Source organism: Urocampus carinirostris, chromosome 8 (genome assembly GCF_059441175.1).
Source record: "Urocampus carinirostris isolate Australia breed hairy pipefish chromosome 8, RoL_Ucar_1.0, whole genome shotgun sequence".
NCBI lineage: Eukaryota > Metazoa > Chordata > Actinopteri > Syngnathiformes > Syngnathidae > Urocampus > Urocampus carinirostris.
The window spans coordinates 42771703-42783791 of record NC_142356.1 but is presented as its reverse complement, the minus strand read 5'-3'; the positions used below and the strand labels follow the sequence as shown (position 1 = coordinate 42783791).

The 12089-nt window shown below is 40.2% G+C and overlaps 1 protein-coding gene across 6 annotated transcripts in view; it reads left to right on the top strand.

Moving 5' to 3' along the window:
- The window catches only part of pds5a (PDS5 cohesin associated factor A), a 44951-nt gene that overhangs the window by 23676 nt on the left and 9186 nt on the right, over nt 1-12089 (top strand). For 2 of the 6 annotated variants that reach the window (XR_015851170.1, XR_015851169.1), the window contains 8 exons: nt 60-174; nt 250-382; nt 2068-2187; nt 2322-2384; nt 2551-2690; nt 3496-3589; nt 7843-8093; nt 9249-10814. Coding sequence is in view for 3 of the 6 variants with exons in the window: in XM_088342785.1 (XP_088198911.1) it covers nt 60-174; nt 250-382; nt 2068-2187; nt 2322-2384; nt 2551-2690; nt 3496-3589; nt 7843-8093; nt 9249-9252 (920 nt within the window). In the remaining 3 variants the exon portion in view is untranslated. Of the gene's footprint in view, nt 1-59; nt 175-249; nt 383-2067; nt 2252-2321; nt 2385-2550; nt 2695-3495; nt 3590-7842; nt 8098-9248; nt 10820-12089 lie in introns of those variants that run through there. The other 4 variants (XM_088342785.1, XM_088342786.1, XR_015851171.1 and 1 more) reach the window with 4 other exon arrangements.

The window sequence follows — 12089 nt, the reverse complement described above, 5'->3', positions numbered from 1 at the left end:
ATGATCATAACATGTTCTGAAAAATTGTGATCAATCATTCTGATATTTTACTTTCTCAGATAAAATGGTCTCCTTCCTTCCGGAATATGTTGTCCCGTTTATGATCCACCTGCTGGCTCATGACCCAGACTTCACAAAACTGCAGGACTATGAGCAGCTTAAGGACTTGAAAGAGTGAGAGGCGATTAATGAGACTTGTATTCTACTTCAAGAAATTGTCAAGAAAGCTTTTTTTTTTATTTGCTGCAGGTGTCTGTGGTTTATGCTAGAGGTGCTGATGACCAAGAATGAGAACAACAGTCACGCTTTCCTCAGAAGAATGGTTGAGAACATCAAACGGACCAAAGACGCCCAATGCCCTGAAGATGCGAAAGCCAATGAGGTACAAAAGCGTATAAATAAGTACAGTAGACCCCGAGATACAATATTAATGTCACTCGAATGCATCAATTCAAATATCATTCGGAAGGTTAAAGTCTTGGGATTCAAGAAATGCCAACCATTCCTTAGTTTCTATTCTTTTTCGCTTGCAACTTTACTGTGCATATGACAATAAACACTTGGAATTGAGTTTAATTTAAAAATAGACACTCCATTCCATCCATTATCTGCACCGCTTATCACAGAAACATCGAGTTCAGTCTTAAACAAGTTACTGGGAAAATATATACCCAGAATAGCTCACCGAAGTAGTGTTCAATAATAATGTGCAGCCATGGTCCTCTTATATCCGTGAGTTTAGTAAATCCAGGAGAATAAAATATTTACAAATACAGAATAGTAAAAAAATGCTTTTTGTATGCTGTCAAACCACGTGCTATACGCATTCATCTTTTTCGGCCAATTGCAGGCTTTGTTTTGCCGTGTCAGCCAATGCCACCCTGTAAATGATAAAAAAGATCCGCCCCTTGACCTCCAAATAACTTTAGCCAATAGTGATCGATTCAACTGATGATTGACGCATCTTTTTCAGCCAATTGCAGGCTGTTTTACAGTTTAAGCCTATGCCAGCCTGTAAATGATAAAAAGGATCCGCCCCTTGACCTCCGAATAACTTAAGCCAATAGTGATCGATTCAACTGAGGATTGACACATCTTTTTTGGCCAATTGCAGGCTTTGTTTTGCCGTTTAAGCCAATGCCAGCCTGTAAATGATGAAAAGGATCCGCCCCTTGACCTCCGAATAACTTTAGCCAATAGTGATCGATTCAAATGATGATTGACACATTGGTTAGCCAATGAAACGCCGGTAAATAAATCCTAGCATACACCGCGGACTACTTGGCGTTCGGGGGAAAATCTAGTCCGCGGCTGCAAGTTAGTTGGAAGACTTTGCGATTTAATATTGATCCATAAATAAGGCGCACTGTATTATAAGGCGCATGGTCAGCTTTTGAAAAAAATTCAGACTTTTAGGTGCGACTTATAGTGCGGAAAATACTGTACTTTTTTTTTTTTTTTAATTACGAAATAAAGTTTACCTTTGGTTCTGTATGTGACTTGAGCTGGTACGTGAAGGCAGATGGGCAGATGATAGTTTAATTTTAAAACTTCCACTTGCATGGATTCTCATGCCTTTATAATTGTCTGATTAATCTCCATCTTATTTGTATTCCTAAGCTGAGGTAGGTAACCATGGGTGTACCTCCATTGTATTTCTTGATAATCGCACGCTTTGTTTCCCCATACTTTCTTTTTACTTCTTCATTTAGCATCACTGCAAAGTTTTGGACCCATTGCTAACCAAATTTCAGACATTTACACAAGATTCTGGTGCATTGTAGGAGAGAATTCAGCCCATACTACTTTCGTATTTCGTATTTTAATGATGCCATGACGCAAACTAATAGCAGATTGGCATTATAAATTATGTTGACTACTGGCAGACAGGCATCTAATCATAGTCAATCGTTGTCCATGTTGTGTGGTGGGGAAAATGCCGTTCAAAAAACATTCCACATCATAACGTGAAAACATTGTTAGCTAGGGACCCAGGGGTCTACTGTACTGCTTTGACAAATTATTAGTTTGTAAGCTTTCATCGTGTTTTGTGGGTTTAAATTTCAGAAGCTGTATACCGTGTGTGACGTCGCGCTCTTCGTCATCGCCAGCAAGAGCACCGCGTGTCATCTAGACTGTCCAAATGAGCCTACTATCTGCTCAACTTTTTTCCTGGTGCTAGACAAGGCAATGCCACTCAAGTAGTTGGAAAATCACAATGTCGATTTGGCTGTGACAACATCATTGCCTTGTAAATCACTTTTACTTTCCTCTAAAAATCCTTGATTTTAATTTTGCATTGTTTCCTTTTTTTAAATCAGGATTTCAAAAATGACAAGGACTACTTGTCTGGAGAAATGCGACAAATGCTGATCTCGGGAAAGGTAATTGTAGCCATAGTGATGCTTTAATTATAAGAAAACATTGGGAATAGATGTAAACTTAATGTTGGTGTAACCATAAATATGCAAGTGAATTGCAAACTCTGGATCACTTTCATTTCTGTCTGATGTCTGTAGCTGATCTTGTTTGTTGTCAATCCCTCTGTAGCCCAAACCCTCAGTCTTATTGACTGTCAACAAAACTATAACTGTACCAGGCAGAAAGATCTTTAAGACGGTTGTCACCGACACAAGTAATGCCAGCGCCAAATCCACGCCTCTAAGCTTTTCTACCGTCAATAAGAACAGGTAACAAATATTGTGAAATGTTTTATTTTTATTTTTAATTAATTTTCATTAAAAATGTGATACAGAGATCCCTCAGTTTTCAAGCTTAATGGGGACAAGAACCACTTGGGAAAAGTGAAAATCCGAAAAATATTTTAAAGGCCCCCAAGGGGCAAACGTACCTCGAGATGAAGTCATTACCAACCAAAAGTATACAACTGTAACACAATAACAACTATAGATTAACAAATTATAACATACAACACATAATTGCGGTTGAATGTATTGTTTAATTGTCGTTATACAAAATGAAAACAAAACTGGAGGACAGTCGTAAAAAGCATGCGCAGCTTCATGTGTATGAGCAAAGAGCTCCTACTTAGTTCAACACGCATGCCACGTCCACCCCTGTGTGGTCTGGTCCTTATATATGATTTAAATCGAAGACATTGAGTGTGCATGCCCAAACCGGCTGACAGCATACTCCAGCCTATCACAGTCGCCCACACAGTCACACCCACCCAACACAGAGCCCCCCCCCCCCCCCCCCCATCTCTCCTTTGCTGTCTGCTGTCTATTAGAAACACAATGCACAAATAATAATAACAATTCAATTAAAAATCTGCGAAGGAGTGAACCAGCAATAACCGAAGTAGAGAAGGATTTCTGTATTTGAACAAGTTTATCCAAACTTCTTTTCCATTTTAACTTGCATTTAAATGGGTACGGGTTCACTTTTGACATAATTTTTACAAAAAAGGCAATAGGCACTGCAAAGCCACGTGTAACCCTTACCTGTGTTGTTTTTTTTTTTTCAACTTTGCAGTAAAAGCATCACAGCAACACCTGCAGAGAATCCAATGCAGGAAAATAACGAGAACCCAGTCATCAAGAAGGAAGACGTAAAGAAGACAGAAAAGGTAAACACCAAAGGAATTGATTTTCAAATAAAACAATGGCTCAAATTACCTCCGCTTTTATTTTGTTTTGGATCAGGGGGACAATCTACAACACATTAGTCCTGTTAGTCTTTTAAATCAGGTTTGCCTGACAATAAATTAAAGAAAAATGATCCCTGGTTATTGTGGTTAATGGGGACCAGAATCACCCACGAATTCGCAAAGTAGTGTCACAAATTTATAAAAGCCCCCATGGGGCAAACTTACCTCATGATGCCATCATTACCGACTGAGAGTATACAACTGCAACAAAATAACAGCTATACATAGTTCCTGTATGACGTCACAACATCAGGAGTATTTTACGACCCGGCACCATTACCGTTTGCATGTTATCGGCACCGGGTAGCTGCAAAGAGTCAAACCGAGATTACAAGGTAAAAATGTTTTTTTTCTGGTTGGATCAACGGTTCGGTAAAGTTTGGATTTTACCAAATACCAGTCTTAAGACAAAACTTTTGTCGGAACAACGGAGGAAGTTTTGGCTAGCAAGGATAAACAGTAAAGAATTTTCTTTAAAATACACAAGGATTTGTTCAGAGCACTTCGTGTCTGGTAAGTATCTTAAAATTTGATCACATGCGTTATGTATTTAGTGCTGCGTGTAGTGGATCTACCGTCATATGCGGTGATAAAGGTGCTTTACAGTTGCCAAGTGAAAGTTACAAATGCTTTTATGCTCCATTCACACTGTGGAAGTAGCATTAGCTACCGTAAATTCCGGACTATAAGCCGCTTTCTTCCCAAATGTTCAGCCCTGCGGCTTATTCAGTGAAGCGGCCAATTTATGTAATTTTTCTAACGGCCGCGGCGCTGGAGTACGAAAGGTAGAATATGTGTGCCAAGAAAGACTGCAACCTCTAAGTTTATGCATGCATTGAATGTAAAGTAAAGGTACAATCCGATAATGAGGAAGACGCCCTTGATGGCGATAGTTATGAGGAGGGAGTTGAGAGCGATCGACCTCGAATTTCACAATTACGGGATGTATTTCTTTAACAGGCACGTTTGATACATTGCGTGACCCTACTAGCATGTTGGTACCTTTCAAAGGCACGGTTTGGGATGAAAGTTATATTATTATTATTAAAGCTTTGAAAACTTTCTCGGTGTACCGTCTTTCTTCGTAAATATGTGTAACCAAGTATATGTATTTGCAACTGTATATTTTTGTTATGTATTTATTTTAGAGATTTATTCTGTTATGTGTTCTACGGACGAATCAAAAAGAAGGGGCGGAGCAAACGCGGGCTGATGGGAAGTGGGGTAAAGCTGAATTACCGGTAGATCTGTCTGTTGTCGCAGCGGACAATGGTGGATATATATTTTTCCCACTCTTAACTTTGGAAATATACTTTTTGTTTCCTTGGATTACTTTCAACGGGACCCGGACTTTACAAGTCTGCATCATACGTTAATTACGGGTATAATTTTCCATTCATGATGCTGACTGTGGTTCTAGGATTGTGTACACTCAATGTGGTTACAATTGTGGAGCCTACAGCCTGGTTTGGGTTAAACTTGTGATTGTGTCACAAGTTTTAATGCGGGCGCACGCGGCTGATACATAGGTGCGGCTTGTGTAAGTACAAAAGTTGCAAATCATCTAAAAAAAAAAAGGTGGATGCGGCTTATAATCAGGTCCGCTTTATAGTCCGGAATTTACGGTAAATAAGTAAAAGCACACAAAAATAATCTGTACGGATGCTGTACAGCTGTTAACAAAACTGGTGATGCCTGTCTTTGTTAAACATATTTACGTCTTTACTCAAATAACAATGTAAACTATTTCATGAAGTTACGCAACCTGATAGGCATAAAAGACAAATTGGGCAACCAAAAAGCCATCAAAACTCGTCAATTGACCATTAATATGACATCACAAGAAGGCATCAAGATTTCAGCACGTTATTCCAAGTTAGGAATGAAGCTAAAATGAAGGCTTTTACAAATAATTACCCTAATGACTTTGCAAAATTATTGTTTGAAATTATTATTAATATTATTCCTGTACAAGTTCACTAAATTTGCACAAAAAAACAATATAAAGCCCATGGAACATGGAAAAAGCTGCAGAACAACAGCATGAAGGAGGTGTGGGAAAGGATAAAAACCATTACTGGCTGCAGCACCAAGCAGGGTGTGGCTGTGGATGTAGATGTGGGGAGGGTCAACCAGTTGAACAACTTTTTCAACAGGTTTGACCACCCCAACTCATCCTCACCCCAGAGTACTGCAGCTGTCCCTCCCCCTCTGGACACTAGCACGGAGGACATCCCCCCATTCAAGATAACTGCAGCCCAGGTGTGTGGAGAGCTGAGGAGGCTGCATACCAGCAAGGCAGCTGGTCCAGATCGAGTATCCCCCCCGACTGCTGAAGGCCTGTGCGTGGGAGCTGGGAGAACCTTTACAGCGCATCTTCAACCTGAGCCTTGAACAGGGGAGGGTCCTTCAGCTGTGGAAAACATCCTGCATCATCCCAGTCTCGAAGAAATCAAGACCTGAGGAACTCAACGATTCCAGGCCGGTCGCCCTGACATCACATGTGATGAAAACCATGGAGCGGTTGCTGCTGCACCACCTGAGGCTACAGGTCCGTCACGCCATCGACCCTCTGCAATTTGCTTACCAGGAGAAGGTGGGAGTGGAGGATGCTATAATCTACATGCTACACCAATCCCTCTCTCACCTGGATGGGGCGAAGGGGGCTGTGAGGATTACATTTTTGGACTTCTCCAGTGCCTTCAATACCATACAGCCTCTGCTACTGAGTAGGAAACTGACAGAGATGGGAGTTAGCGCACACCTTGTAGAATGGATTACGGACTACCTGACAGGCAGACCCCAGAATGTGAAACAGGGGGGCTGTATATCGGACACTGTGGTTAGCAGCACAGGATGTCCGCAGGGGACCGTGCTCTCTCCGTTCCTATTCACTCGGTATACATCGGACTTTCAGTACAACTCTGAGTCCTGCCATGTGCAAAAGTTTGCTGATGACACTGCGATTGTGGGATGTATCAGAAGTGGGCAGGAGGAGGAGTACAGGAAATTGATTCAGGACTTTGTCCAATGGAGCGACGCAGACCACCTGCACCTGAACACCACCAAGACCAGGGAGATGGTGGTGAACTTCAGGAGAACTAAAACTCACCCGGTTCCTGTAACCATCAAAGGAGAAGGTGTAGAATTTGTCCAGACCTACAAATACCTGGGTGTGCAGCTGGACAACAAACTGGACTGGACTGCCAACACAGAAGCTCTATGTAGGAAAGGTCAAAGCCGACTTTATTTCCTCAGAAGGCTGGCCTCCTTCAACATCTGCAAAAAGCTCCTGAAAATATTCTATGAGACTGTTGTGGCAAGCGCCCTCTTCTATGCGGCAGCGTGTTGGGGAGGCAGCGTCAAGAAAAAGGATGCCTTTCGTCTCAATAAACTGGCGAGGAAAGCGAGCTCTGTTGTGGGCACAGAGCTGGACAGCCGACAACAGTAGCTGAGAGACGGGCACTGAAAAAGCTGCGGTCAATCATGGACAATTCATCACATCCACAACACAGCATTATATCCAGACAGAAGAGCCGCTTCAGCGACAGACTGCTGTCACTGTCTTTTACCACGGACAGACTGAAGAGATCTTTTCTTCCTCATGCCATGAGGCTCTTTAACTCCACCCGGCGGTGTAAAGGCCGACATTAAACCGCACCCCCTACATTGCATATTACCGTTCTTTTATTGCAGTGTGTATTTTATGTAGCACTATTTAAATACTCTATACAACACGCTACAGTGGTTATTAGCACGTCACATTGGGTATTTGTATATTGTATTCCTTTTGCTTCATTATTGTATTGTTCTCAGCGAAGGGATGCTGCTGGAAATGTGAATTTCCCTGCGGGGATGAATAAAGTATCTATCTATCTATGAATACTTTATGTAAATAAAATCTCAGATGTCATGCAGAAAACAATTTTTCAGTTTTTTTAATGCTTGTGATCAAATTAGTGCTTAAAAAGGGGCATAATATTACTTGCAGTCATTATGAATGTTTCAAAACCAATTTGAAGAGATGGTTTGTAAATAAAATATAAAATAAAATATATAGTACATTTCTGTGGATTTGGATAGAGACTATATCGACAGATACGAGATATATTAATCGGCTTTATCTTCCAGGCCAATTTTTCTTAACTGGATGTGGCCCATATTTGTTCTAGACTGAGGTGAGCAACAACACAAGCGTCGAGGTTGGAACGGAAGCGCAGCCCGCTAAAAGGCGCGGCCGGCCGCCCAAAACAGTGGCGGCGGCTTCCCCCATGCCGGCAAACAAAGAGACAACAGTGGCAGGCGGCGGGACCGCCAGAGGCAAAAAGAGAGCTGCTGAGCCCAACTCTGACCCCTCGGCCGAGCCCAAAGTGGCCAAGCAGCAGAACGACGAGGGGACAAATCGACAGATTGATTTGCAGAGGTAAACCTCAGACAGACACTGAATGCACAGTTATCAGGAAACAAAACGATATGCAAAAATCCGCAAAGTAGCCACCCCACCTCATTAGGACGTACTAAATAATACACACTGTCCCTTTAAATACTCGACAAAAGTACATGAAGTATAAACAAAATAAATTTGCATTTTTCATATACTCGTTGGTCAAGAAATGTTGCATTCATTCATCATAGCTGGAGGCTCACCTAAAAGGAGCTGACAGGATTGTCAGCTATCTTGCAGCTACGAGTACCCCAAAAACTCAAAAACTTTGTGAAATGCTGGGCAAAAAAGAGAAATAATGATGCAGTTTGGTCACTTTGAGTCTCTGTAGTCTTTATTTTTTTCTTTTTGCTCTTTTGCACTCTTTTTCGGCTGCAACTTACAAGACAGCGACATCTAGCGGTCAAATCATACACACTGTCCCTTTAATTTGACGGTGGAATTACCGATTTATTCAAAACACACATATTGATTAATAAGATATAACACTGTTTTTCAAACTGACGTCAGTAAAGCAAAACTTGAATGTAATTGTTTTTTCAAATCCAATTTTAAAAGTTATAGCAGTGTTTTTCAACCATTTTTAAAACAAGGCACATTTTTTTCATTGAGAAAAATCCCTTGGGACACCACCAGTTGGTTGCTTTTGCATCTCTGGTAAAAGTAAATCTAAAGAAAGCTTTCGCTAGACCACACAGGCACACAAATTGGATAATTTCCCATGGCACAATACGGCAATTAACAGTGGTTGAAGGGTTAATTGGAAATATGTGGATGCAAATTAGGGAAAAGGAAAAAAACTAGGAAGCAATTCTAAATTGTTTTAACGGTATTGATTAGTTGACTTTGACCCAGAAAACTCCCAACAGTAGATGCTGATATTTAGCCAAAAATTGGATAAAACACTCACAGCAATGATAATGATTATTTTTCTTCAGAAACTCATTGGCAAAGTTTGGTGGTTTTAACTTTTTTCTTTTCATCTTGTTGTCCGGGCTGTTCTTTTCCTTTTCTCTTTATTTGTATATACGGTCAAAATCCTTCATGAAAGGAAAGAGGGGAGCAGGAAAATTGCACCACTTAAACACCCGAACATCTACTTATTTATTGTTCTATTTTCTTTCTTTCTTTCAGGTAAAGAGACAGAGCCATACCTATCGTTGTGAGGGGCCATATTTCTCGAAAGCCTCCGTCATCATTTATGTTCCTCTTGCTGACATCCTCCTGGACATTTTATGGACCTTTTCTTAAATATGTCATGTAGATCCACATTTTATCGACTCGTGGACTGCTGTGACATCCTAGAAGGTTCTAAATGCTATGTAGTTATAATTTCAAGCTCATTGTATGCAGGTCTTAAACTTGTTATATTTCTCCTTTTTTGTTATGTCACGCTTCCCATGTGGAGACATTTTTAAGAAAAAACATAAATCATGGACGTTTTACAGAAATTTTAATCTGGTATGACTATTACTTATTAACATCCCTGGTAAAAAAACAGTCAAAGTAACTTTTTTTCCACTCTTCCTCAATGTTCTTAAGACAGTTGTACTTTGGCTTAACTTATTATACATGGGTGCCTCAGCTTTTCAACGTAATCTGTTCCATTTTGGAGGTTGAGGACTGAATTGGTCAAAGTATAAATTCATTTTTACCATAACAAATAATAGTAAACTCATTAATTTTTTCTAGCCCTAATGAAAACCCCCCTTTTTACGATACAACGAGCATCTATCCTGCAATTAAGTCCCCTACAAATGTATATTCTGGTCTGTTAGGCACACTGGATAATTCAACGCATGCCATTTAAACTACTGTAAGAGCTAGGATTGCATAAAAAAAGTCAGAAAATTAAAAGTTACTTAACATATTTTCATGACCAAATGGCGCACCATGTTAAAATGCGCAGTCTCCGTAGCTGCTTCTATTTCTGTATTTTAACACAGACATAAGGGCACACCTAGTTATTGGGTGCGGGTGCCCTCTGCTATGCCCGCCTTGTAACAAGCATACAAATGTGCGTTTTTAAAAGTACAATGGGAGCAAAACTGAGTTTGGTAGTGGTTTATTTAAGTATTGATTAAAAAAGTTAAACACACAATTTAAAACTTGTCAGAGTTCGTTTTTCATCTTCCTCCGCTTGCCAACCATCTATTCATTATTCTTCAATTATCTTGGTTTCCATATTCTTTTGCGTAGCATAGAAATCAACATACTATGACGGACGAAAACACAGAAAGCGCTCAATGGAGGGAAAGTAAGATTTTGGATTTCATTAATAGTTGGGGTGGCAACTCTGTTCAGCCTCCTGTCGCACAACAACTTTCAAATTGCTGGATACGCTATGGCGTTAGCGTCTATTGGTACTTCCCGAAACAATGGACATAAGTAGTCTTTTGCACAAGCGAGAAACCTGTCTTGTTCACACAGGGGACGCATGGAAGTCACAGTAGATCACATACAAGTTGCATTTAGTTGGAAATGTGAAAGATCTCACAAAAAATCGAATGTCACTCAAAAATCTGAATTGAGCATAAAGCCCAGCAGTATAAACCTCGCCTTATTACATGCCTACACCTCAACCCTTAGCGGTGATGCCCACGCTTCACACTTTAGCAGCCACCTGGTGTTGTTGGCTACGTCCGCCGCTTCACCAGCTCAGTAGCCTAGATGGTAAGGCGCCCGCTTTGAGACTGGGAGGTCGGTGGTTCCTAAGACTTAAAAAGTGGTTGGCGGCGCCCTCTGTTGGCTGCGGCTGCATCGGCTCGCTACAACGGGTCAGGTGTAATCGACATTTCGTTCTGTGTACATTGTTACACAGAATGACAATACAAGGAAATTATTATTATTATTATTATTTATATATCACACACTGGACGATAGGGCGCGCTACACAATTTGAAGAAAATCGGAGACCTTTGTGTGCGCCTTATGGTCGTGAAAATATGGTATTTCATATAACCAACATTAAGAAACCTGCTTTTCTAATTGTAATTATGTATTTACCGTATTTCAGGACTCTAAATCTTGTTTGAAAGCTGAGACACCGCTGTATCTTCATAAACTAAAAAGGATTCAAAAAGTATAAAACAATGCAAAGCTGTCATAAACATTATCCTATCCAAATTAACCGCTAAAACATGCGTGCACTTTGTATATACAGAAAGCTTTAATGATTACAATACAGTACAATTGAGTTCTTCTGAATATATGTTTTGAGTAGCATTAATCTTGGGCTTTTTAACAGAAGTCCAAGGCTACTTTCTTTCCTAAAGGACCAATTGAAATCACTTATCATGTAGTTTGGCTTTTCTCTGCATAGCCTATCCAAAGACTAAAACATTTTACCTGTTTCACTTGCATTGTTTTTTTTCGTTGTTTTTTTTTTCCCTGCAGAGTGCAAAATTGGCATCTACTACCATGATTTTTCAGTCTGCCATGTTTCATAATTAAATGTAGTTTGTACCTTTTCTTGTCAGTTATTTGTCCAGACAGTCCTATGAGTCACTGCATGTGGAAAGGTTTTTGCATGGTATACATACTCTAATTTTTGTACGTCTTAATGGATAACGTCACACTTATAAATTCGATTTCATGGATAATCACTCAAAATTTTGATGCCGGTGTTTTGCCAATTTCATGCAGTTGAGGTCTCAACTTTGTAGGCGCCGTCAGAGTAAGGGTCTCGGTGTAGTTGGGCCGTATTGGGTTTTACACAAGAAAACTCCAACTGAAGCATTCCATGGTTCTCAAATACCGGTACGTGTGTGTGTGTGTGTGTGTGTATATATCTGCATACACTGGAGATCAAAATTAGATCAAAACTTGTAAAATATTGAATTATTTTGAAATGATACCGTATTCACTGCTCAACAGTTTAAGGACATTATGTTGCGTCTATACCTTGCTACTACATCACTTACAAAATGGATAAGGCATTTCAACAAAAAACAATTTTGCCAAAAATGCAATGAT